General features: G+C 50.3%; 1 protein-coding gene across 2 annotated transcripts in view; it reads left to right on the top strand.

The window, feature by feature from the left end:
• Nucleotides 1-6164: 6164 nt before the first annotated feature.
• Nucleotides 6165-25976, top strand: part of MGRN1 (mahogunin ring finger 1) — a 52753-nt gene continuing 32941 nt past the window's right edge. For both annotated transcript variants that reach the window (XM_066382690.1, XM_066382691.1), the window contains exons 1-3: nucleotides 6165-6424; nucleotides 22660-22778; nucleotides 25677-25765. In XM_066382690.1, coding sequence (XP_066238787.1) covers nucleotides 6337-6424; nucleotides 22660-22778; nucleotides 25677-25765 — 296 coding nt within the window. In that variant the 5' untranslated portion in view covers nucleotides 6165-6336. The remainder of the gene's footprint in view (nucleotides 6425-22659; nucleotides 22779-25676; nucleotides 25766-25976) is intronic.

Genomic DNA, 25976 nt, shown 5'->3' with positions numbered 1-25976 from the left:
ACTCCCCGAGAGCATCGTGCATCTAGGAAACGGGTCCCTCTCCAGCCTGGTACTCGGCCAGGTACACAGTAGGGCCGAGGAAGTTCTGGAGTTACGTAGGGTTGGAGTCCGGGATAGACAGGAAAGGCCGGCAGTCTTTGTTGCCTCGGGATTCCATCCCTGTGGCGCTCCCACTTTCCCACGCAAAATCTGCTGCACTTTGCAGGAGATCTCACCCGTAACGTGCGGGTGCCAGGACCGCGAGGGGTCAGTTCCAAGGAGGCTCCGAACTCCTATTCCCAGAATGCCACAGTTTATTTGCAAAATTTGGTCCCGAGTGACGTCAAGTGAGTGAGGACGCACCTCCACCAATGGGCGACCACGGGGTGTTAGGACCTGGCCATATAAGGTAAACAAAGCTGGCTACCCAATGAGGCGGTGTCGGGGGCGGGCACTGGGTCGAGTGGGTCACGCGGCGCGCGGGCGGGGCGGGGCTGGAGAGCGCAGCGGTGGGTTTTTGCGAGCTGTGTTTATAGCCCCACACGCGCCGCTTCCGGTTGGCTTCAGGGGTCTGGCGTCAGCAGCCGGGCGGGGGTGGCGAGTTCGGAGCGGGGACCTGGACAGGGAGTGGGGGAGAATTCCCGGGCAGAGTCGCTCGGTCACCTCCTATATGAGTGACCTTGCCCAGTTCCTCTCGCTGCCTGGGCCCGTTTCATCTGTTGAACAATTATTTATTGGGCCCTTAACGGATCTTGACGTGGCCCGGTACAGCAAACCCAAGAACGGTCGGCTGGTGACGGGGCTGGTGTTGGGGGCGTGTCAAAAATCCCAGGGAAAGATGAAGAATTCCAAGTGTGGAAAGTGCCTTCACTAAGCAGATACAGACCCTGGGGCTGGTGGATTAAAGCCATTGAGGGGTTTTAATAGATCTGATCAGTTGTCCACATTAGAATTGCTGGCTGTGTGACTGGGGGAACCAGATGGTGGCAGAGGGATTCCGTCAGTCCAGGCGATGTTCTGGTAGTGTCTAGTTCCAGGGGAGGAGCCCAACCCTTCCCAGGCCCACGAGCCCGCAGAATTCGATTGAATGGGGGGAATTATCCCACACTGGGCAGAGCAGAAAAGAGGCTTGCAGTGCTCTCTGGGGAGCTTTTCCTGGGTCTCTCAACCCTTCCAGGGGTTCCGACTAGCTAATGGGAGGAGGAAATGGGGGATGTGTGGACATGGCCTAAAAGGTAGCAGGTTTGTGGACGTGAGGGGATGCTGTGGCACCCGTGGAGGTTGGGGAGGGAAAGGACCCTAATAGAGTGGAGAGCTTGGCGCATTGGTGGAAAGGATTCAGTGTCCCCTTCCAGTGGGTGCTGAAGTCACCTGCTCACTTGAGAAATAACTTTTTGTTTTCTGCCTTGTGGGGATCATTCAGTGTCCACCATTTAAAAAATATTTTTTTCGCCAGACCTGTGGTGGCACAGTGGATGAAGCATTGACCTGGAAATGCTGAGGTCGCCGGTTCGAAACCCTGGGCTTGCCTGGTCAAGGCACATATGGGAGTTGATGCTTCCAGCTCCTCCCCCCTTCTGTCTATCCTCTGTCTCTCCCTCTCCTCTCTAAAATAAATCAAAAAATAAAAATAAAAAAAAAAATTTTTTTCCCATTGATTTGGCGGGAGGGAGAGAAAAAGAAGCATCAACTCCTTGTTCCACTTAGTTGTTTCATTTAGTTGTGTACTCATTGATTGCTGCTCCTGTGTGCCCTGAATCGTGATCAAACCAGCAACCTCGACGCTCTATCCACTTAGCCACCCGGCCAGCGCCTCCATGGTTTTTTGCAAATCCTAGTAGTGCTGGGAAATTTCTGCTCTTATTAAGAACGACCCCCGCCAGCCCTCAGCCTGGTAGTTCAGTGGGTTAGAGCAGCATCTGGAAATGCTGATGTTGCAGGTTTGATCCCCAGTGAGGGCACACACAAAAATCAAACAATAAATGTATAAATTACTGGAACAAGTGGGTGATTCTCTTTTGCTCCCTTCCTCTCTCTCTCTAAATCAATAAATAAAAATTAAAAATAAAAGAATGGCCTCTCACTTTTGCAAAGCATCATAAGCACCAATTAAGGTGGGCAAAGCACTCAGCACAGGGTAGGCAGCTCTGAATGTGGTTACTGTAACAATGGCATGGTGACAGGTGAGCAGGTTCTGGAGCCAGACAGACCTGGATGCAAGTCTTGGTTCTGAGCTTCGGATTCCTCATTTGCAGAGCCCAAGGTGAGAGCCAGGAGCTCTCCAAGGACTGCCATTGAGGATTAATGGCAGTGAGGTGCTTAGCATGAGCCTGGCATTCAGTGAACCATTTCTAGCATTCATCCCCTTGCCTCTGTCTAGTGAGGCCAAGCCCCATTTTACAGATAGGGAAACTGAGACTGCAATCCAGGCCACCTATCTTTGCTAGTGGTCAGAGCCAGTGGAGAAGAGCAGGCACCCAGTGGGCCAGCAGGCTGTGCTTCTGGCAAGGGAGTGTGGGCACTGGCAGGGCCCACTGGGGGCTTTTCTTGCTGAGGGAGGCAGGCAGTACCTTCCCCCATCCTCATCCAGGCACCACGCAGGTACCTGCTCAGGCTTTTCCAGCCCAGACTGGGTTGGGGCAGGTGGGGCAGGAGCAAAGGTCACTTCTCTATCCCCCACAGCCCCCCAGCTGGCTTGTTCTCCCAGGAGCAGCAGGGAAGTAAAAAAAAAAAAACAAAAAAAAAAACAAAAAAAAAAACCACCTTGTTTTTCAGCCAGGATCAGCCTGGCTGGAAAGTGGACTTTGGATTTCTTAGCAGGCTCAGATGGGGACGGGGCCTGCCAGCTGAGACCAGTAGATGGGGGAGGGAGGAATACAAGGCATTTCTGGCAGTGCCCTCATCTTTTCTGAGGTCCAGGGAGATGAGGTCCTTGCCAAAGTTGGCATAGCCAGTTTATAGAGACTCAGGGCCCTGGCCTTCTCAGCATCCCCCTTGGCCTCCTCCCACCTGCGTTCTTTCAATCACTCCACAGATTGATGTGTCAGACATACACTGGCTGCCTGGCTCTGGGACCATAAGAATGAATAGGTGAGGATCTGGCCCTCTCAAGAAGCTTGAAAAGACGTATAGGCTTGAGGGGCTCACTGCAGGAGGCCGTGAACTGTGCCCAAGGTAGTTTTTTTTATGTTTCCAATGACCCAATACTAGCTGACTGAGGGGGCCTTGAGGTCTAGCTTTGCTCCTGATCTCTGTTCCCATTCTCTCTTCTCTTTCTTGAGTCTAGCTACACTGGTCTTTGAGCTCCTAAATCATAGTCAGCTCTTTGCTGCCTCAGAGTCTTTGTACATACTATTTCCCCTGCCTGGAACCCAGCCTACCTCCTCAAAGTTTGTCTGATTGGCTGTTACTTATATTATGAGTCCTGGCTTAAATGTCACCTCCTCGAAGGTGCCTTCCCTGAATCCCCTATCAATGTAGGTCTCCCTATTATTTCATTGCATGGTAATTCATTTCCCCCAGCACCGACCACATCTTGCATTTGTATACTTTTTAACTTTTTTTTTTTTTTTGGTTTATTTATTTATTTATTTATTTATTTTACAGAGACAGAGAGAGAGTCAGAGAGAGGGATAGATAGGGACAGACAGACAGGAATGGAGAGATGAGAAGCATCAATCATTAGTTTTTTCATTGCAACACCTTAGTTGTTCATTGATTGCCTTCTCATATGTGCCTTGACCGCGGGCCTTCAGCAGATCAAGCAACTCATTGCTTGAGCCAGCGACCCTGGGTTCAGGCTGGTGAGCTTCGCTCAAATGAGACGAGCCCACGCTCAAGCTGGCGACCTTGGGGTCTTGAACCTGGGTCCTTCCGCATCCCAGTTCGATGCTCTACCCACTGCACCACCGCCTGGTCAGGCCTTTTTAACTTTTTTAGTGTGTATTTCCTCACTAGCCTGTAGACGTCATATCTGGTGGTTTCACCATTTGATTCCTATTACCTGGCTCTTTGCCTGTCACATAGTACCTGCATGGTAAATATTTGTTGAATAAATAAGTGAATCAGTCAGGATGTTGATAGTGGATCTAGTGCCAGATCAGAAAGGGCTTGTCTCCCAGTGGGGCATGGATAAGCACAGAAAAATACACTGCAAGTCCAAAGCTCTATTAAGAGGAATGTTTAATTAATTGAGCCCATAGCAATAATACCCTGGCCCAGGATCCATAGGGAAGACATGCCTTTAGGGTTATTTGACCTGAGTGGGGTACTTCACCTCTCCCAATCTTACTTTTCCCTTCTGTAAATTAGGAGTGAAATAAAACTGACATTAGATAATTAAATAAGACTATATGGCCTGACCAGGCAGTGGCGCAGTGGATAGAGCGTCGGACTGGGATGCGGAAGACCCAGGTTCGAGACCCCGAGGTCACCAGCTTGAGCACGGGCTCATCTTGTTTGAGCAAAAAGCTCACCAGCTTGGACCCAAGGTTGCTGGCTCGAGTAAGGGGTTACTCGGTCTGCTGAAGGCCCGCGGTCAAGGCACACACGAGAAAGCAATCAATGAACAACTAAGGTTTTGCAACAAAAAACTGATGATTGATGCTTCTCATCTCTCTCCGTTCCTGTCTGTCTGTCCCTATCTATCCCTCTCTCTGACTTTCTCTCTGTTTCTGTAAAAAAAAAAAAAAAAAAAAAAAAAGACTATATGCAAAGCCCTCAACACAATATCTAGGACATAGTAGGTGTTCAGTAAATAGGGAACTTGGTTGTGGAGCAGAGAGGTTTAATCAGGCTTTCCCAAGACATGGCTTCTTCCTCACGATCATCCAAGTGCTTTGCTTTCTTAATTGATTTTGGCTTTCTAGTCCCCTGACGATAGAAGGTTGTATTCCGGATTCTGGCCTCTAGAAAGGCATAGGACTCATTTTTTTTTTTTTTTTGTATTTTTTTCTGAAGTTGGAAACGGGGAGGCAGACAGACTCCCGCATGTGCCCGACCGGGATCCACCCAGCATGCCCACCAGGGGGCGATGCTCTGCCCATCTGGGGCGTTGCTCTGTTGCAACCAGGGCCATTCTAGCGCCTGAGGCAGAGGCCACGGGAGCCATCCTCAGCGCCCGGGCCAACGTTGCTCCAATGGAGCCTTGGTTGCGGGAGGGGAAGAGAGAGACAGAGAGGAAGGGGTGGAGAAGCAGATGGGCGCTTCTCTGTGTGCCCTGGCCTGGAATCGAACCCAGGACTCCTGCACGCTAGGCTGACGCTCTACCACTGAGCCAACTGGCCAAGGCCGGTATAGGACTCATTTTAATGTGGACTGTGGTGAATTTACCATTTGAGACTCCAGGCTCCTGCACGGAGCCCTTCTTAGTTGCTTTCTTGATATGGCAGGCTCCATTTGGGAAGTCACGTTCTTCTACAAACCCCAGTTTCTCAACTGCAAAGTAGGTTAACGCAAATCCTCATCTTTCCTGCTTACTGAGTTTTGTGGAACTCAAAAGCCAGGAAAGTCTGCTGCAATTCTGACCTTATAAGCTGACCTCCCTTCTTTGTGCCTGTTTCCTTATCTGTAAAACGGGGAGAGGTCTACAGCCTTTTTTGGGGCGGGCTGTGAAATTCTGTCTTCAAAGTCATTGTTCTGGACATGGAACTGGAGAGATGCCTTGAATTCTGGAAAAGGCTAAAGCAAGCGCTTCGCACCTCCCCAGGTAAGCTTGGGTTTCACTCCCGCTCTCTTATCGGATGGCAGGTAAATGTAAGCCCTCTGCTGGCTAGGGCAGGAGATAAACCCTGGGAAGTGGGGAGAACCATGGAGAGATATTTCAGAGAGGGGGTAAGTGGAAGGCGTTGGAACCACGGTGGCTCGGGGTGATATTTCAGAGAGATGTAAATGGAAGGGTCGATATATGAAGAGATTATTAGGAGGCTAAAGAGTCACAATGTTAATGCTGTGCTTGGAATGCAGAGAGAAGGACAATTTGCGGTGCGGTTGATGGTTTCGCCTCTCTAGATTCCGATCCATTTGGTTTGTCCCGCAGCGCTTGTCAACAACTCGACCCGGGCGAGGAGCATCCTGGGAAATGTAGTTAATAGGCGTGCTTTCCTCGCGGTAGCCGGGTGCCCTCGGAGGCGAGGGGACTCCATTTCCCGAGGTGCCTCGGTTCGGGGGGGCGGGGGGCCGCCGTGGCGTCGGGCCCCGGGCCGAGTCGGGGGTGGGGGCTCCCAGGCCGAGGCTTCCGCGGCCGTGGGCAAGAGTCGGTGCAGCCTGGTCTGGGCCATGTCTGAGTGAAGACACCGCTGCCGCCCCCCCTACCCCCGTCCCACCGCGGCCCCGGCCCGGCCCGCCCCGCCGCACACCATGGGTTCCATCCTGAGCCGCCGGATCGCGGGCGTGGAGGACATCGACATTCAGGCGAACTCGGCCTATCGCTACCCCCCGAAGTCCGGTGAGCGGCCGGCCCGGCGCGGGCTCCGCAGCAGGCAGGGCGGACGAGGCGCGCCCGCGCAGGGCCCCCCGCGCAGGACCCCCCGCGCAGGGCTGGGGTGGGAGCTCTGCTGGGTCCCTGGACCCCCGTGCCGCTCCCTGCCCGGAGCTCCGCGGGCCGTCGACCCGGACTCCAGGTTGGGTGTGCGGCCTGGGCTGACCGCCTCGTCCAGGCTGGGTGACCTTGGGTCAGTCACTTCGCTCCTGAGTGCCTCAGCTCCCTGTCTGCACCCAGGAGAGGCCCTCGGGAAACTTCTAGGGCCGTAGGGCGGTGGTGAGGTTCCCGGCGCGACGCTGGCGGGTTAACACGGTGCCCGGCTTCTCTTGTGCTTACAAAGTGATCATTGTCATAAGGATTGACATCACATCATCGCTGGGTTTGGCTTTCTTTGGTGGCTTGGTGTGAAGACCCAGCCAGTGGTTCAGGACACTCTGCATCCCATATGGACAGGCTTAGCCCTCCTGTGACCCTATGGAGCCTGTGTATGGTGGGGGAGTGGGGCTGGGATCAAGGAGAGGATTGTAATCAATGGGGGAGAGACTTGGGATCTTGCTGGAGAACAGGAGAATGGTTGGCGGGGGTCTCTGGGTTTTCTGGTCTCCTTTTTTGTGTGTGTGTGTGTGTGTGAAGAGCCACCTGACTCACCAGGGAGGAAGTAACTTCCCCAAGGTCTCAGAGCTGGATGGAAGCACATCTGGGACCAGCTGATTCCCGGTTGAGTTGTTCCCACTCTGTTCTGCTCCCTCTAATGATGACTTTGGCCTGACCTAGAACTTTAGCTCCAATTCCTCACCATCCCTCTCCTCATCTGGTCATTGGCCATGGAAAGGAGGGAAGAAAAATGACAGGGAGTTTGGACATCATGCGGACTTTCAGATTGGGCCCTCTGATCCTAGCTTCTGAAGCATCTGGTCTGCTGTGGTCTTCTAGGCCTCACAGTTGGCTTGTGGGCATCCACCAGATGGGGTTTCCTCTGACTGTGGTTTAGGACTACCTGCTCCTATCAGTGGGGAAGCTTGTGAAACATGCAGTTCTCAGGCCCTGCCTCAGACCTGCTGGGGGCCTAGGAACATGCATTTAAAACCCACTTCCCAGGTGAGTCTGATGTCCACTCAGTTTTGAGAACTGCTCTGTCTTAATTTTGGAAGATGTAAGAAGTAGAGTGTCTGCGGCTACTGGAAATAAAGGAATTGGAGATGGATTATGGCATCAGAAGGGGATAGAGTCAGAACTGGGCAGAAGGAGCTGTTGCCTGCTATTTGGGGAGGTTTCCATGCCTGCTTGTGTACCAGGCACAAGGGCAGGGCAGAGCAGCCCAGCCTGGTATGGCGATCCTCTGGGGGCTGACTTCCCCACATCTGATGGAGCAGTTGATTGAAGTCATCTTTAATCACTGATGTCCTTCCAGTCTGTCTTTGGCTGAATGATCTAAGGCAAGTTGCCTAGCCCCCGGGTTCCTTCCTCATCTGTGAAATGATCCTTGGACAGTACTCAGAACAGTGTCTGGCACCTGAGAGGCCCTCGAAAAGTATTAGCTGCTATAATGGCTTAAGAAGGAAATCAGTAAAACCTAGCCACCATGTTAACTATTAAATACTTTGACCAGTATTTCCCAGAGTCTATCATAATAGAACAGTTTCATGGAGAAAAGTGTCATAATTAAATAAAATGTATGAAATGCTGTAAGAAAGAAGAAGAAGAAAAAAAATCAGAGGACCCGCTTAGACCCTAATAGCAGTTAGCATTGGTATGGCATGGCAGAGATTGCTAAAGTTTGATGTGGCACCTCCTGCCACCTGGGACCAGAGCAAACTTGACAATGTCCCTTCACTTAGCTCTTTGGACAAAACCACAAAAGCAAGACATTTTACAGGGCCATTTTTGGGTTCTGAGTAGCAGACCTTGCTAATCAGCCAGGGCACTCTTTCCCACTGAGCCTCATCTTCGTTTCAGACTCCATCAGTGAACACCCCAGTCAGCCACGACTAGTAGATCGGGGCTAGCACCCAAGTGAATGCCATGGGCTGCCTTGGTTTTGCTGCCGCAACAGAGGTGTTTGAGCCTGTCCAGTCCAAAGGCTGTCCTTCCTGCTTCCTCGTTCCTTGCTTAGGGAGGGTCAGCTGGAGGCAGAAGGGATCTTAGCCGTACTTGACTATGTTTCCCCATTGGTGGCCTGGGGACCACAGAGTGGTTTGAGACAATTTTAGTAGTTGCCCCCATGGACCTTTTTTTCTTTTTAATCTATTGAGTTTAGAGAGAAAGGAAGGGAGTGGAGAGAGAGAGAGATTGAGATTTGTTGTTCCACTTATTTATACATTCATTGGTAGATTCTTGTACATGCCCTGACCAGGATGGAACCTGCAACCTTGGTGTATCTAAATGATGCTCTAACCACCTGAGCTACCAGGTCAGGGCCTGTTTGTCTTCAGTATTTTTTTTTTTTTTTTGTATTTTTCTGAAGTTGGAAACGGGAAGGCAGTCAGACAGACTCCCGCATGCACCCGACCGGGATCCACCCGGCATGCCCACCAGGGGGCGATGCTCTGCCCATCTGGGGTGTTGCTCTGTTGCAACCAGAGCCATTCTAGCGCCTGAGGCAGAGGCCACAGAGCCATCCTCAGCGCCCAGGCCAACTTTGCTCCAATGGAGCCTTGGCTGCGGGAGGGGAAGAGAGAGACAGAGAGGAAGGAGAGGGGGAGGGGTGGAGAAGCAGATGGGTGCTTCTCCTGTGTGCCTTGGCTGGGAATCGAACCCGGGACTCCTGCACGCCAGGGCGACGCTCTACCACTCTGAGCCAACCGGCCAGGGCCTTGTCTTCAGTATTGAGTTGTAAGAGTTCTTTATTCTAGATATAATGATACAATTTCATTATCAGCTGTATGATTTGCAGAAAATTTTTCCCAGTCTGTGGCTTGTCTTTATTCCCTCCCTCCCTCCCTCCCTCCCTCCCTCCCTCCCTCCCTCCCTTCCTCCCTTTCTCTCTTTCTCTCTCTCTCTCTCTTTCTTTCTTTCTGTTTTTGGAGAGAGGTTAAAGAGAAAGAAGAGGGGGGACCAGGGGAAGAGCAGGAAGCATCAAATAGTAGTAGTTGCTTCTTCTAAGTGCCTTGACCGGGCAAGCCTGGGATTTTGAACTGTTGACCTCAGCATTCTGGATAGACGCTTTATCCGCTGCATCACCACAGTCAGGCATCTTTTTATTTTCTTAATGGTGTCTTTTAAGGAGCGAAGGTTTTAAATTTTGTTGAAGTTTAATTTATTAATTTTTTTCCTGACCAGGCGATGGCACAGTGGATAGAGCATCGGACTGGGATACAGAAGACCCAGGTTCAAAACCTGGAGGTCGCCAGCTTGAGCGCAGGATCATAGATGTGACCCCATGGTTGCTGGCTTGAAGCCCAGAGTTGCTGGGTTGAGCAGTGGGGCCACTTGCTTTGCTGTAGTCGTGTACCCTTCCCCCCCACCCCCAGCAGCGTTCATATGAGAAAGCAATCAATGAACAACTGAGGAGCTGCAACGGAGAATTGATGCTTCTCATCTCTCTCCCTTCCTGTCTGTCTGTCCCTATCTGTCCCTCTCTCTGTCTCTGTCACACACACAAAAAATTTATTGCCATTTTAAGGTGTTTTTTTTCTCCCTTGGAAGTCCCATAGTTTCAGCACACATATTTAGGTTGGTGATTCATTTGGAGTTAATTTTTTTCATATATGGTTGAAGTAAAGGTGTAAGGTCATTTTTTTTTTTTTGCATGTGGATATTCGGTTATTTCAACATTTTTATTGAAAAAAACAATTCTTTTTTCATCAGATTGCCTTTGCAATTTTGTCAAAAATCAGTTGACCATAAATGGGAGAATTTATTTCTGTAGTTCCTTTTGCCCCCTCATACAGCAGGCTGGTTCCCAGCTGAGGGTCAGAGCAGGTGTTAGGACACCTCGTTGGTTCAAGCAGGTAATGAGAAGGTCGTGTCGGCAGTCTGGAAGAGAGCCTGGAGCGCTGTGGCACGCGCCAGCGCCTGGCCATGGGCGGCTGCTGCCACAGCTGTCCCTCCCACTGCTGTTGTTACTGTTCATTGTGTCTCAGAGTGATGCCCACTGCCCTGCCCTGGTGTTTAAGGGAGGTTATGCTGGGACAGGTCACCCCAGTTAGAAGGAGGGGCAATCAGCCCTGTGACCCACCAGCCCCCAGGTGGGGGTGCTATGCCCTAGACCTAAATCTTTTGTAATCAGGTGTGTGTACCTTTGGGGCATTTCACGTCCATTATCTCATTGGAGCTTTGCCATGTCCTTGTGACACCAGATTTTTGTCCTCTTTGGTGGAGAAATTAGAAATCAGACTGAGCCCTTTGTCTCAGAGTACCTGTTGTAGTGCACAGTAAGTGTTTAATAAATGCTTGTACAAGTTTATTATTGTAGAAAGCAACTCCCACCTCCCTAGTGTGCAGGCTGCTCAGACTGGGATGTGTCTTATCCCATGGGGTGCCAGGCGGGGGCTGAGGACATCTGGGTCTACCGTCATGTAATGAGGGGTCCAGGGTAGATGTGAAGAGACATGGTGTGTGCTTTTGTAGTGAGGACAGTCTAGAAACGTCTATTTGACCACGCTCCATACTGGTGTCGGTTTACCCTTTGCAGAGCAGGACTTTGTCAACTTTGATTTATTTGGTGCCTGAAGGAAAGCATTGAGGCAGGTGTTCTAGATGAGGGAGGATGCTCTGTGTCACCAAGGGTGTCCTTTGTCACTGGGGGCATTCTGTTTCCGTGTACCATCACTGTGCAGAGGGAGTGAATTTGCACTCTGAGACCCATTTGTTGGTAGCCGTGGGAGGGGGGTGGGAAGAGGGGGATCCACCTGCACGCAGGGTTTCACCTTCCCACTCAAGACCAGCACTGTCATGGCTGGCATCAGGACATCACCTTCCACAAGTGTCACCTGTGCCATTCACATAACTAGTTCTGTGTTCCTGCTTGTGTCAGCTTGGTTTGAAGTTTATTGTTGTAAGAGCTGTATAAATAAACTGTATTTTCCAAGCTTTACTTATTATATTTCAGGTATAAACAACTGCCACCAAAAACTTTTAAGTTGGCCATAGGTAGATAGGCATCGAAGAGCCCGCTTCCCTGAAGAAGCAGAGGGTGGCTTGGGCTTGGAAGCCTGCCATTGGGCCCTGTGGCCCCTGGTGCTGAGATTTCTCAGGTCTTGGTGTTAAGTGTTGCTCACTCTCGGGGTTTTGAGAGGACCGCAGAGCTCTGTGTATTTGTCTCTGAGGTCCCACATTCTTTTCTTTTTTTATTTTTATTTTTTACAGGAGAGAGTCAGAGAGAGGGATAGATAGGGACAGACAGACGGGAATGGAGAGAGATGAGAAGCATCAATCATCAGTTTTTTGGTGCGACACCTTAGTTGTTCATTGATTGCTTTCTCGTATGTGCCTTGACCGCGGGCCTTCAGCAGACCGAGTAACCCCTTGCTTGAGCCAACGACCTTGGGTCCAAGCTGGTGAGCTTTTTGCTCAAACCAGATGAGCCCGTGCTCAAGCTGGCGACCTCGGCGTCTCGAACCTGGGTCTTCTGCATCCCAGTCCGACGCTCTATCCACTGCGCCACCGCCTGGTCAGGCAGGTCCCACATTCTTCACTCAGTTCCATACATGTCTTGGGACCTTCCATAGTTTCTCTGGGAATTGTTGAGAAATTGTTGCTTCTTTTTATTTTTTATTTATTTCTTATTTATTGATTTTAGAGAGGAAGGCAGAAAGAGAGAGAGAACCATTGATTTGTTGTTCTGTTTATCCATGCATTCATTGGTTGATTCTTGTATGTGCCCTGACCAGGGATCAAACCCACAACCTTGGCACATAAGGATGATTCTCAGACCAGGGTGGAGAAATCATCACTTCTGACTCGGATAACCTGGCTCTGTGTCAGTTCTTGCCAGTTTGTTGGGCTTTGTTGAACTCTCACATCAACCCTGCCATATGTTTCACACAGACATGTAACAAAACCTTTCTTGACCCTTTGAAAGTGTGTTCTCCTGCCCTGGCTGGATAGCTCCGTTGGTTCGAGTGTTGTACAGAAGCGCAGAGATTGCTGGTTCAATCCCTGATCAGTGTACATATAGGGGCAGCCTGATGTTCCTGTCTCTCTCTCCCTTCCTCTGTCGCTGAAATCAATAAATAAAAATTTTAAAAAAAGAAAGAAGGAAAGAAAGAAAAAAAATTGTGCTCTCCAAGGACCCGCACAGCCCAGCAGTTTAAGAAGGCCAGGGTTGATGTTGGTCTGGCCAGATGGCTGAGGGGCCTTTTATCCCGTGCCGCGGAAGTGGCTGCTGCCGTCCCATAGTCAGCTGTGGCGCTGAGGGCCTGGCTGCCCAGGATAAAAGAGGCGTGTGTGCGCGCACGTGCGTTTTTTCCCCTCACAGCTGGGGTGGCCTTTACTGTGCTTACAGGACACCCTCCCATAAACATGGCCGGGTGTGGTAGGAGGAGCACTGGATTCCAAGTCCTGAGCCATTAGCTCGTCCTTGGGCCCCAGTCTCCCCAACTGATTAGCTTAACCTTTGGTTCCCGAGGCCTCTTTCAGTTCTACCTTTGTAAGTCCACGTGAGCCAACAGGGTGGGACCTGGCCCAGGCCCAGCCAGCTTGTGTCTTCCTGTGGGCCTGGAAGTTTCCTGGAGAATGTCCTGCACTTCTTGTCTGACTCTGGTGGCTGGTGACCACTGCCAAACCTGATGCCTCCCAAGCCGGATATTTAAATGGGACCACATTCCATTTGGCATTTCCTGTGTATGTTTCTGTTGGGCATGTACACAGCCTCACATTTCTGTGTTGTCTTTTAAAATGAAGGGTGGTGGAGGGTGTCATGTATACTTGGCTCAGGAGCTTAGTAACTAACTGTTGAATTGTTCAATTCTTTTTTTTAATTTCTCCTTCTTTTTCGAAGTGAGAGGAGGGGAGATAGAGAGGCAGACTCCTGCATGCGCCCTGACCAGGATCCACGCGGCAGCCCCTGTCTGGGGCCCATGCTCTGTCCATCTGGGGCCATACTTGCAACTGAGCTATTTTTAGCACCTGAGGTGGAGGCTCCATGGAGCGATCCTCAGTGCCTGGGCAGATGCACTCAAACCAATCAAGCTGTGGCTGAGGGAAGGGGTAGAGAAGCAGATGGTTGTTTCTCCTGTATGCTCTGACTGGAAATCAAACCCAGGACATCCACATACCGGGCCAATGCTCTACCATTGAGCCAACCAGCCAGGGCTGAATTGTTCAGTTCTGCCAACTGTTCCCGTGTTGCCCAGCTCCTCAGAGCTGGGGGAACCAGGCTCAGCCTGGACCTGTGACACCAGGATGGGATCCCAGGAGGAGTGATGCTCTGTGTTTCTGCTGTTCGCAGAAAAGCCAGTATCGTGGAACAGCGTGGGAGAGGGCCCGCTTGAATCTAACAAATCAATTGGCTCGTTTTCTCACGGGGCTAGGCTGAGGAAGCAAGAGCCTTGGAATGATTCTGACATTGGAACGTGTATCCATGTGTCTTGAAGAACACCATTTTCTCAGGCCTTCATCTTGTTGACTTGGTTCCTTCCCCTTGGTGCTGGGCATTCCTGGGCCAACCTCCCGAGGTGGGCAGGCCACCGTGCTGGCTTGACCACTGTAGCTTTCTGTTATCTAGATCTCCTACCCTATGGAATTCGTGTTCACTGTGATGTCCTTGAGTGACCAGATTCCCCGGGGAGCCTTTAGGGGGAGTGGAAGGAAGGGCTTGTCCATAGTTCAGTGTTTTAAAAAGTGAATGTGTTCTCTGGCTGGGTAGCTCTGTTGGTTAGAGCATTGTCCTGAAGCTCAGGGGTGCCGTTTTGGTCCCCAATCAGGGCACATACAGGAACAGATCGAAGTTTCTGTCTCTCTCTCTCCCTTCCTGTCTCTCTAAAATTAATAAATAAAAATTAGAAAAGTCATTAAAAAGTATGTATTCACTTATATATTTAAAAGCAAGGTGTAACACATATAGAAAGTGTACAGGTCCTAAGCATACAGCTTGACGAATGACCATGAAGTGACCGTGCTGAAGAGAGAGAACGGTAATTTCCCCTGAAGCCTCCTGGTGCCCCTTCCCAGTCCTTTCTCCCGGGAAACCCCTCGACCTCAGCGGAGGGGGTGGTGGTGGTAAGTTTTGCCTATTTTTGAACTTGATATCAACAGAACTAGATGCTTTTTCCCTCTGTATTTGGTGGTGAAGAGGCCCTGGCACTCGGTTCGCGGGGCAGCGGCTGATTTCTTCGCTTCCAGTGATGCCGCTGCGTGCTCTTCCGTTCACGCGGCGGGCCGTTGGGGCAGTGCCTGGTCTGGCCTCAGGCACATTGCTGCCCTGGACAGTCTTGTGACTGGCTTTGGTGCTCATCAGTCTGATTTCTTTGGGTCCATTTGTTTGTTTTTTGTAGGCTTGTCAATGGGGTAAAATACACATAACAATTATTGCCTTAACCGTTTTTAAGTGCACGGCTCAGTGGTATCACATACATTCACATTTTTGTGCAGCCTTCACCGCCATCACCATGGCTCATTTCATCGTGTGACACTGAAACTCTCCTCATTAAACACTAACTCCCCCCCCCCTTTTTTTTAAAGTGTGAGGAGGGGAGGTAGAGAGACAGACTTCTGCATGTGCGCCGACCAGGATCCACCCGGCGACCCCTGTCTGGGGCCAGTGCTCCAAATCAACTGAGTTATCCTCAGTGCCCGGCTGATGCTTGAACCAGTGGAGCCACTGGCTTCGAAAGGAGAAGAGAGAGAGAAGGGAGAGGGGAAGGGGGTGGGGAGAAGCAGATGGTCTCTTCTCCTGTGTGCCCTGACTGGGAATTAAACCCGGGATGTCCCCACGCCGGGCCAACACTATCCACTGAGCCAGCCAGCCAGGGCCAAACACGAATGCCTCATTCCCCTCTGTTCCCCTCTGCCTAGCCTCTGGCAGTCCCCACTGCTTTTCTGACTCTGACTTTGACTGCTCTGTTACTTGCCTCATTGAGTTCATTTTCGTACCTGGGAGTGCGTGCTGGGGCCTCTGTAGCATGTGTGACGTCAGCAGGTTTTATAGTTCTATGGAGCTGTGGAACCCAAAATGCACCCCCACGGGCCGAGCCTCAGAGTTCTACTGGCTCTGCGCTCTCCCCAACACTGGCTGGTATCAGGGGTGTGTTTTAGTTGTTTTTCTTTTTAATTTTAGGGATATCTCATTGTAGGTGTAATTAATTTTCCCCAACGACCAATGAGGTTGGGCACCTTTTTGTATATAAATTGCCATTCATCTCTCTTCCTCCTTTTGTTAGGGGCCTGGTGACATATTCTGCATATATTTTTTATATTGGATTGTCTCTTTTTTTCTCCCTGATTTGCAGGAGTTCTTAAGTCCCAGGGCTTTTTATTACATTTTGAATTCTTTGGAAATTGCCTGTTGCTATGGTATTTGTGGAAATTAGGCAAGAAATAGAATACATTGGAAGGCTGAGGGGGTGTCCTTCGGAACCCAAGGGTGGATAATGAAGAAGTGAACACGATCAGAATGAAGCGCCCCTGTTCCCCTCCGACCTCAGCGTCATGCTGCTGTGACATTCATAAAGCCTATTGCTACTGCCTGCCAGGTGCCCTCAAAGACCAAGTCCTGTGCTCTCACCCCATTTCCACGGTCAGGTTCCACAGGGAAGAGAATCTGGTTATTGGCTCAGCATGGTCAGGTGTCCAGCTTGGCCAACCAGCTGTGTCCAGGGACAAGAGCTGCGTTCTCTGGTGGTAGCTGGAGCTCCCCCTGTGGGTGGTGGAGGCTATTTCCAGAAAAGGGTGTAAACTGAGGAGGATCCCTTCCCCCCAAAAAGTTGGCTACAACAAGTTATAGGAACTCAGAGAACCGGAATCTTTGCTTAGTGTTCCTTCCTTGCTGGGGGCCGAGAGCTTGTAAAACCATCCCATTGCATTAAGTAGGCTTTCACACTGGAGAGCGGCTGGGAAGCAGGTGCCATGAGGTGTCCATCTGTGCAAGGCTTGTTTTATCCCTAGAGCATCCCGAGCTGTCCTCGTACTTTCAGTCTACAGCCAGTGTCCTTCACTGAAGCCTCCCATGTTACAGCTGGGGACACTGAGGCCCGGGGAGGTTCCAGGCGCCAAGTCACTGGCTTGAGTGTAGCAAGCAGAGAAGTGCTGTTTTATGTACATGGGTGACTTCCATAAGCAGGGAGATTAGAGGTGGGTGGGACCTCCTTGGAGTCAGTGTCTTCCCTTTGTTTGGGAACGGGCCAACAGGCTGTGGGGCTGGTGGCCTCCTTCCTGGTAGAGTATTCTCCAAGTGCTGAGATCTGTACTCTCTGGGGACTGTGATGTTCTGATCACACAGACCCAGCTGGGGCTTAGTGGCAGCAGATTTCATGGATTTCAGGGAGCCGGGACTGGAAGCATCTGTCCTTTTATGGAGTAAGAAAAATTTTCAACTGGTAAAATCAGTGAGCTATTCTTAGCCTTTACCGATGTCTTCTTGCCTTTCCTGCTTCCCGCCTTTGGGTGGGAATGATGACTGGGGCAACTGAGCAAAATCCGTACCCGTGTCCCAGGTCCCAGGTCCCAGGTCCCAGGGCCAGTTGTGTTTCTTAGGACGAAGGCATGGAGTGTTTATTACTGTCATGGTTTGCCTGGCAGGGATCATTGTGATTTTTAATAAAAAATATGTATTTGGTCTTCACCTGTTTCTGGCACAGAGCTTCTAAAACCCTTGAAATTTCCTAAGTGATGAATCACAAAAGTGAAGTGGATGTTTTTTGATATTTATAACCCTTTTCAATCGCATCTGAGTTTATTTCAATGAGATGATTTTTGGAAAGCACTTGAGAATGAGGACTGGTTGCCGGGGGAGCCACCGGTGTGATTAGAGGGCTGGAGGTTGAGCTGATCACCAAGGGTCAGTGATTGCATCAGTCATGCCTGTGTGATGAGACCTCCATAAAAATCCAGAAGGGCCCTGGCTGGATAGCTTGGTTGGTGCAGGGGTCCCCAAACTATGGCTGCATGCGGCCCCCTGAGGCCATTCATCTGGCCCCCGCTGCACTTCCAAAGGGGCACCTCTTTCATTGGTGGTCAGTGAGCATCCGCATCCTGTGCTCCTGGAGTACTGTATGTGGCGGTGCTGCAAAGTGCAGCGTCGCTCACACATACAGTACTACTTCCATTTTGTTTTTTACTTTAAAATAAGATATGTGCAGTGTGTATAGGGATTTATTCATAGTTTTTTTTGTAGTCCGGCCCTCCATGGTCTGAGGGACAGTGAACTGGCCCCTTGTGTAAAAAGTTTGGGGACCCCTGGGCCACCGAGTTGATGTCTGCTGAGAATTGGAGAATTGCTTGGTGGGGAGAAAAACACCGTTGGATTGGCATAGTTGAGAATACGGGCTCTTGGGCCAGCGTTGGTTTTCAGTGTGGACGCCACTTCTCACTGGTGTGTGGCTTGAGCTGGTTACCGGAACTCTCTGTGCCTGTTTTCTTGACTGTCAAATAGTAATAACAGTGTGATCCACCTTCTTTTATTTGGCAAATTTTTATTGAGCCCTACTGTGTACAGGCCATGGTGGTAGGCACTGGGGAGATGGGGCAGTGAACATATGACCTCTGGTCTTGGCAAGAGGAGGACAGAGTGTGAACCAACCAAAACACAAGGAAAAACAAAATTCGCTGGCAAGTTGCAGATGGCCTGTGGGGCGGTCACGAGAGGCCTTGCCTTGGAGTTGCAAAGTGGGAGCAGCCTGTTGGCCCAGAGGGACTGAGGCAGGCAGCACAGAGCAGAAGCATTAGTTTGCAGAGTGGTGAGTGGACGCCCGGCCCTTGAGTTGAGGCATGGTAGCGCTGGCTGTTGGGGACTGCTTCAGCGTGGGACCACGGCGTCAGGAGGATGTGGCAGAAGCCTGGGTTACCTAGAACCTTGATGGAAAGGACACCAAGTCAGACACTTGGAGCCCACGTTTGCCAAGCAGGTGGCCCTCAGGAGTCGTGAGAACGCGGCATCCCCAAGACCCACAGCCCTGCTCCACAGGCCAGGTGAGGTGAGGGTTCCATTCAAAAGAGCTCCATCCTCGTGACATAATCACCCCCCACGGCTCCACCTCCAGATACCATCAGGTTGAGGCTTAGGTTTCAACATGTGAATTTGGGAGGAGCACACAAGCAGTCAGTCTGTAGCAGGGTCCCAAACTCTGGTCTCTTGATAAAGTTGGGTTTTAAAACAAATCTCTATTTAGCAAAGAAGGATGCAAGCAATGCATATGTTTTTGGGGAGAATGTGGAAGTCCCCGTTTTACTCTTCCCAGTGTCCTCCCCACCTCCTTGCTTGCAGTTTGGCATGAATCTTTTGAGACGCTTCATTTAGTAGAATCTGGACTGAGCTGTGCTTTGTGCATTTTCTCTCTGATTCCCTGGAGATCTTTGAACATCCTGGTGCCTCCCTCAGCTGGATTAGATCATTTAAGTAATTTAGAGTGTTTTCATTTTTCTGTTGTAAATGATGGTCATTGTGCACATGTATTCTACACACACGTTTAAAAGAGGAGCTGACAGCCTGACCAGGCAGTTGTGCAGTGGATAGAGCATCGGACTGGGACACATAGTACCCAGGTTCGAGACCCCGAGGTCACCAGCTTGAGCGCGGGATCATAGACATGACCCCATGGTTTCTGGCTTGAGCCCAAAGATTGCTGTTTTGAAACCCACCCCCCACCCCCCATCAAGGCACATATGAGAAAAGCAATCATTGAACAGCTAAGGTACTGGAACAAAGAATTGATGCTTCTTATTTCTTCTCTCCCTTCCTGTCATTTCGTCCCTATCTGTCCATCTCTCTGACTCTGTCTCTGCAAAAAAAAAAAAAAAAAAAAAAAAAAATTAAAAATGTGAGCACTTGAAAACATAGGAAAGTATTGACCTCCATGTAGAATTTGTGGTTAGCATTTTCCAGTTGTTGTCTTTCTTTCGTACTCCTCCTGCCCGTCTTGGACCCGGGGCTTCCTTCCCATGCGTGATCATTCACTGTGTGTGGGTGTTCCACGTCTGAGCTGTGGGGCTGCCTTATGAGGTGTTTTCACACTCCTCTGTGTGAGTCGTGTGCTTTGCAACTGCTCCATGCTCACAGGCAGAATGTAGTCCCATGTTGTCACTGCTTATTTCCTTATTGAGGAACATGTAGGGTAGTTGCAATTTTTTATTCTTGAAAGGCTTTCATTGGCCCTGGCTAATTTGCTCAGTGGATAGAGCATAGGCCTGGCATGCAGATCTACCGATTCGATTCCTGCTCAGGGCACACATGAGAAGCAACAATCTGCTTCTCTTCCCCTTTCTTTCCCCTTCTCTCTCTTCAGTGGCTTGATTGGTTTGAGCATCAATAGCTCAGTTGGTTTAAGTGTCATCCGTGGGCACTGAGGATAGCTCGGTTGGTACTGATTTTGGCCTCAGGTACTGAGGATAGTTCAGTTGATTCAAGCATCGGCCCCAGACGGAGTTTGCTGGGTGAATCCTGGTCAGGTTGCATGAGGGAGTCTTGTCTATTTCTGTTCCTCTTACTTAAATAAATAAATAAAATAATTTAGAAAGGGTTATCTTGATCACCATATTGTATGTCTCTGCAACCAAAATAAGTACATAAATTGAAATAAGCCTGACCAGGCAGTGGTGCAATGGATAAAGCGTCCACCTGGAACACTGCGGTTCCTGATTGTCACCTGGGCTTGCCCGGTCAAGGCACATGTGGGAGTTGATGCTTCCTGCTCCCCCCCTTTCTCTCTCTCTCTCTCTTTTCTCTCTCTCTAAAAATGAATAAATTTTAAAAAATCTAAAATCAGTAAAAATTATAAAAATATATATCTTTTGTTTTAAAGTAATACAGGTTAATTGTAGAAAATGTATAAAATATAGTTAGAGAAGAAAGTAATACTCATCTACTGTCTCTTAACCCAGAGGTTTTATTTTGTAGCATTTATCCCTCTGAAGTTCTCACAATTTAAAACTGCACTGAGATGTGGAGGGCCTCCTGTGTATAGTATATCAGGTCATGAAAAATGCTCTGGGTAAGAAAGCAGAGAAGGGGAATGGGGGAGCTTGGTTAGCAAGCAAGGTGGAGAGGAGTAGAAGTTGTAGATTTAGAAGGGAATGATCAGTGTGGGTTTGATCCCCATTCGGGGCGCATACAGAATCAGCCAGTGAATGCATAAGTAAGTGGAATCACTGACTGTTTCTTTCCCTTCAGTGGTGGGATTCCTAGTTGAGTTCAGCGAACCGGTTGTTAAAATGGCACTTGTAATCAGGGTTCTCTCTAAGGTGGGCGCCTGGGCAGCTACCCAATGTGGAAATCACAAATTTACATTCCTTTCTCTCTCTTTTTATTTATTTTTTGTATTTTTTTGAAGTTGGAAATGGGGAGGCAGTCAGACAGACTCCTGCATGCACCCGGCAGTCAGACCGGGATCCACCCGGCATGCCCACCAGGGGGCAATGCTCTGCCCATGTGGGGCGCCGCTCTGTTGCAACCAGAGCCATTCTAGCGCCTGAGGCAGAGGCCACAGAGCCATCCTCAGAGCCCCGGCCAACTTTGCTCCAATGGAGCCTCGGCTGCAGGAGGGGAAGAGAGAGACAGAGAGGAAGGAGAGGGGGAGGGGTGGAGAAGCAGATGGGCGCTTCTCCTGTGTGCCCTGGCCAGGAATCGAACCCAGGACTCCTGCACGCCAGAACGACGCTCTACCACTGAGCCAACCGGCCAGGGCCTTCCTTTCTCTCTCTTTTTTTTTTTCTTTCTGAAGCTGGAAACGGGGAGAGACAGTCAGACAGACTCCCGCATGCGCCCGACCGGGATCCACCCGGCACGCCCACCAGGGGCGACGCTCTGCCCACCAGGGGGTGATGCTCTGCCCCTCCGGGGCGTCGCTCTGCCGCAACCAGAGCCACTCTAGCGCCTGGGGCAGAGACCAAGGAGCCATCCCCAGCACCCGGGCCATCTTTGCTCCAATGGAGCCTTGGCTGCGGGAGGGGAAGAGAGACAGAGAGGAAGGAGGGGGTGGGGGTGGAGAAGCAAATGGGCGCTTCTCCTATGTGCCCTGGCTGGGAATCGAACCCGGGTCCCCCGCACGCCAGGCCGACGCTCTACCGCTGAGCCAACCGGCCAGGGCCTCCTTTCTCTTTTTTAACGTTCGTCTGCTCAACAGCGTATTCTAAGTGCCTGTAGTAATGTTCATTCTGTCCATAGGTGAAAAAAAATAGATGAAACTATGTTTGTAATATTTATTTATTCATTTCATAAAACTCATTATATCTTTGATGAAATGCTACATTTTAATTTCCTCATGTCTGTTACTTCAGTAAACAAACATATAAAGTAAGAGAAAGAGCGCCAACCAACCAGGGGGTGACAACTTGTATTGTTTTTTGTCAGGTATTATTTAATTTTTTTTTTTTTTTTTTGGTATTTTTCCTAAGTGAGAAGTGGGGGAGAGGCAGACAGACAGACTCCCGAATGTGCCTGACCGGGATCCACCCGGTATGCCCACCAGGGGGCGATGCTTGGCCCCTCCAGGGCATTGCTCTGCTGCAATTGGAGCCATTCTAGTGACTGAGGCAGAGGACATAGAACCATCCTCAGCACCCGGGCCAACTTTGCTCCAATGGAGCCTTGGCTGCGGAAGGGGAAGAGAGAGACAGAGAGGAAGGAGAGGGGGAGGGGTGGAGAAGCAGATGGGCGCTTCTGTGTGCTCTGGCTGGGAATTGAACCCAGACTTTCACACGCCGGGCCAACGCTCTACCACTGAGCCAACCGGCCAGGGCCAAGACCCTATTTTTTAATAAGGTCACATGCACAGGTACTGGAGGTTAGGACTGGAACATATCCTTGTGGGAAACACAACTCAACCTGCTAGAGAAGGAAGCACTGTTGTAGTGGAGAACTGGATGAGTCGCTAGCAGGAGGAGAGGTCCTGGAGGGGGAATGGTATTGGGGTGGGCACAGAGGTGAGGCAGGCTGGGTGGAAGTGCTGAGGCCGTATCTGGAGCAAAAGTGTGAGGGACGGCCCATGATGGCTTCTTCCTAGTGGGGCCTTTCTTAGGGCTGAACCTCTCTGGCCGTCAGATAGTCCCACTGGATTGTGTCCAGCCTTAATCGACAGCTGTTTTTTTTTTGTTGTTTTTTTAACCAGGAAACTACTTTGCTTCACACTTTTTCATGGGAGGTGAGAAATTCGACACACCCCACCCTGAAGGTTACCTCTTTGGAGAAAATATGGATCTGAACTTTCTAGGCAATCGCCCAGTCCAGGTGGGTGTTGGCAGGCCTGGGCATGTGGATAGTGGGGGTGAGGCTCCTGCCTTCAGACATTTGTGTCTCTGCTGCAAGGATGAGTGGGCCCTAAGTCATCCCAAACCAGGCAGAGCTGCCAGCTGAACGTGGGCACATGGTGTGTGCATGAGGCATGTCGTGGTGACGCCCCCTAGCTACGGGTGCTTCCATGCAGTGGGATCGCAGAAGTTACAGTTCTATTCAAGCCTCTTGGATGACTTTCCAACCAAGATCCGTGGTCATTAGAATCCAGAAGAGACGTGTGCATGCATGCACTCACACAGTGCTGTAAAACTGGAGGCATCTGGGAAATGTGGATGCACCAGTGTCAGTTTCCTGCTTGTGCACTGGAGTTTTTTGTTTTTGTTTTTTTTAAGATTTTATTTATTGGCCCTGGCCAGTTTGCTCAGCAGAACGTCAGCCCAGAGTATGGAAATCCCACGTTCAGTTCCCAGTCAAGGCACACAGGAGAAGTGACCATCTGCTTCTCCACCCCTCCCTCCCCTTCCCTTCCTGTAGCCATGGCCTTGCCTCAGGCAATAAAATAGTTCAGTTGCTGAGCAACAGAGCAGCAGCCCAGGTAGGCAGAGTGTAGCTTAGTAGGGTGCTTGCTGGGTGGATCCCGGGATGCATGCGGGAGGCTGTCTCTGCCTCACCGCCTCTCAGTTAAAAAAAAAAAAGATTTTATTTAATTGATTTTTACCAGGGGAAGGGGAGAGTGAAAAGTATCAACACATAGTTGCTTCACTTTAGTTGTTGATTGCTTGTTTGTCATATGTGCCTTGACCCAGCAAGTCCAGGGTTTTTTTTTTTGTTTGTTTGTTTTTTAAGTTTTTTTTATTTTTATTTTATTTTTTACAGAGACAGAGAGTGAGTCAAAGAGAGGGATAGACAGGGACAGACAGACAGGAACGGAGAGAGATGAGAAGCATCAATCATTAGTTTTTCATTGCGTGTTGCAACGCCTTAGTTGTTCATTGATTGCTTTCTCATATGTGCCTTGACCGTGGGCCTTCAGCAGACTGAGTAACCCCTTGCTGTAGCCAGCGACCTTGGGTTCACGCTGGTGGGCTTTTTGCTCAAACCAGATGAGCCCGCGCTCAAGCTGGTGACCTCGGGGTCTCGAACCTGGGTCCTCCACATCCCAGTCCGATGCTCTATCCACTGCGCCACCGCCTGGTCAGGCAAGTCCAGGGTTTTTAACTGGCGACCTCAGCGTTCCAGGTCAACATTGTCCGCTGCGCCACCACAGGCCAGGCTGCACTGGAGTTTTAAGAGACACCATCACCAGGGAAAACTGGGTAAAGGGCATATAGGGTCTCTTTGCATTATTTCCCATAATTGCAGGTGAATCTATGATGGTCTTGAGGTAAAAGTTAAAAAAAAAAATCCACGTTTCATGAACAGTGGGCAAGAGATATGATCCAAGGGAGAAATGCAAACAGCTGGTGAATATTTTTTACAAGTTCACCTTCACCAGTCACCAGAGACGCACGCGTTCCTTTATTGCGTTCCATCTGTTCACTGTACGTTTGGCACTTAGTGTGCTCCTGGGAGCCTTCCAGTGGTTGGGACAGAGAACAGATCCTGCCCCGTCCCCTGGGTGGGAAGCAGACAGTAAAAAGCAAACATTTGACAAATGGAGACTAAAAGGAAAGAGAGGAATAGGAGAGAACTCTTGAGGGGGATGCTGAATGGGGATTTGGGTCCCCAGTGGGAGTGAGGAGCCAGGTGGGAGCCCTCTCTCTCAGGAGACACTGGGCCTCCCTGGTCTAGGGTGGGTGGGGGGTCTCTGGACCAGGGTTCTCCAAGTTGTGTTGGTCACAGAGCAGCTGATTGACGTATCTTGATCCTTTCATGCACGAGAGGCTGGGGGCTGGGGGCTGGGGCCCAGAGTACTGGCCTTGCCGCCCTCCATGAGAGTGAGGACAGAACCTTGCTTTCCCCATCTTTGAACCTCAGCTTTGACCTGCGGCCTGGCTTATATAGGCATCCTGTTAAGTCTGTTGTTGTTTTTTTAACTTCAAGACTATCATAGATTCACCTGCAATTGTAGGAAATAATACCGAGAGGTCCCAGTTTTTACCTGGTGATGACGTCTTCTAAAACTCCAGTGCACCAGCAGGAAACTGACACTGACACATCCACGTTTCTCAGGCGCCACCAGTTTTACACATGTGTGCGTGTGCGTGTATGTGCATATGTCCCTTCCAGACTCTTTGTTGACCATTGACCTTGAATGGAAAGCCCACCTTGTTCATGGCAGCAGCAGGATGTTGGGCCCCACCTCTGGGAATGAGGCCTAAGAATCCCAACCTTAATTGCTCCCACAGACCCCTCAGGCCAAGTCACATTTACTGAGAGTCCTTCCTGGAATAAGGGACCATGGCCACATGGCTGGAACTTTTTTTTTTGAGGGTAGATAGACTCTTCGATGCGCCCTTTTGGGATCTACCTGGCAAACCTCGTCTGGGGCCAACGCTCGAATCAACTGAGCTATTTTTAGTACCTGAGGCTGAAGCACTTGGGCTAACTGAGCTATCCTCAGTGCCCAGGGCTGATGCTTGGACCAGTGGAGCTGCAGGAGAGGAAGAAGGAGAGAAGGAGGAGAGGGAGGGAAGAGAAGCAGTGGTTGCTTCTCTTATGTGTCCTGACCAGGAGTCGAACCCAGGACATCATATGCAGGGCCAACACTTTACCCACTGAGCCACTAGCCAGGGCCTCCTGCAGTTTACGTTAACATGAATGAGAATAGTATCACCCAGTGCTCGGCCTTAGGGCCCTGGAGCACATAGTGGGTGCCGGAATTATCCCCTTTTCCTGTTCCCTGCCCCACTGGGAAGTCATCTGGGATTGCGTTGGGTTTTTCCCTTCTAGTTTCCTTATGTCACCCCTGCACCCCATGAGCCCGTGAAGACACTGAGGAGCCTGGTGAACATCCGAAAAGACTCGCTCCGGCTCGTAAGGTAACCTTTGTCCCCTGCACATTCTCTAAGCTAGGAGTTCTCAACCGGGTGACTCTACCCCAGTGATGTTGGGCTGTGTCTGGAGACATCTTTGGTTGTCACAGCTGGAGGGGGTAGTGTTCCTGGTGTCTCGTAGGCAGAGACCGGGGAGGCTGCCGGGTGTCTCACAGTGCACAGGACGCCCCATAGCCAAGAGTGATGCAGTGTTAAA

This window comes from Saccopteryx leptura, chromosome 4 (assembly GCF_036850995.1).
Source record: "Saccopteryx leptura isolate mSacLep1 chromosome 4, mSacLep1_pri_phased_curated, whole genome shotgun sequence".
NCBI classification, from domain to species: Eukaryota; Metazoa; Chordata; class Mammalia; order Chiroptera; family Emballonuridae; genus Saccopteryx; species Saccopteryx leptura.
This window is presented reverse-complemented; position numbering and strand designations above follow the sequence as displayed.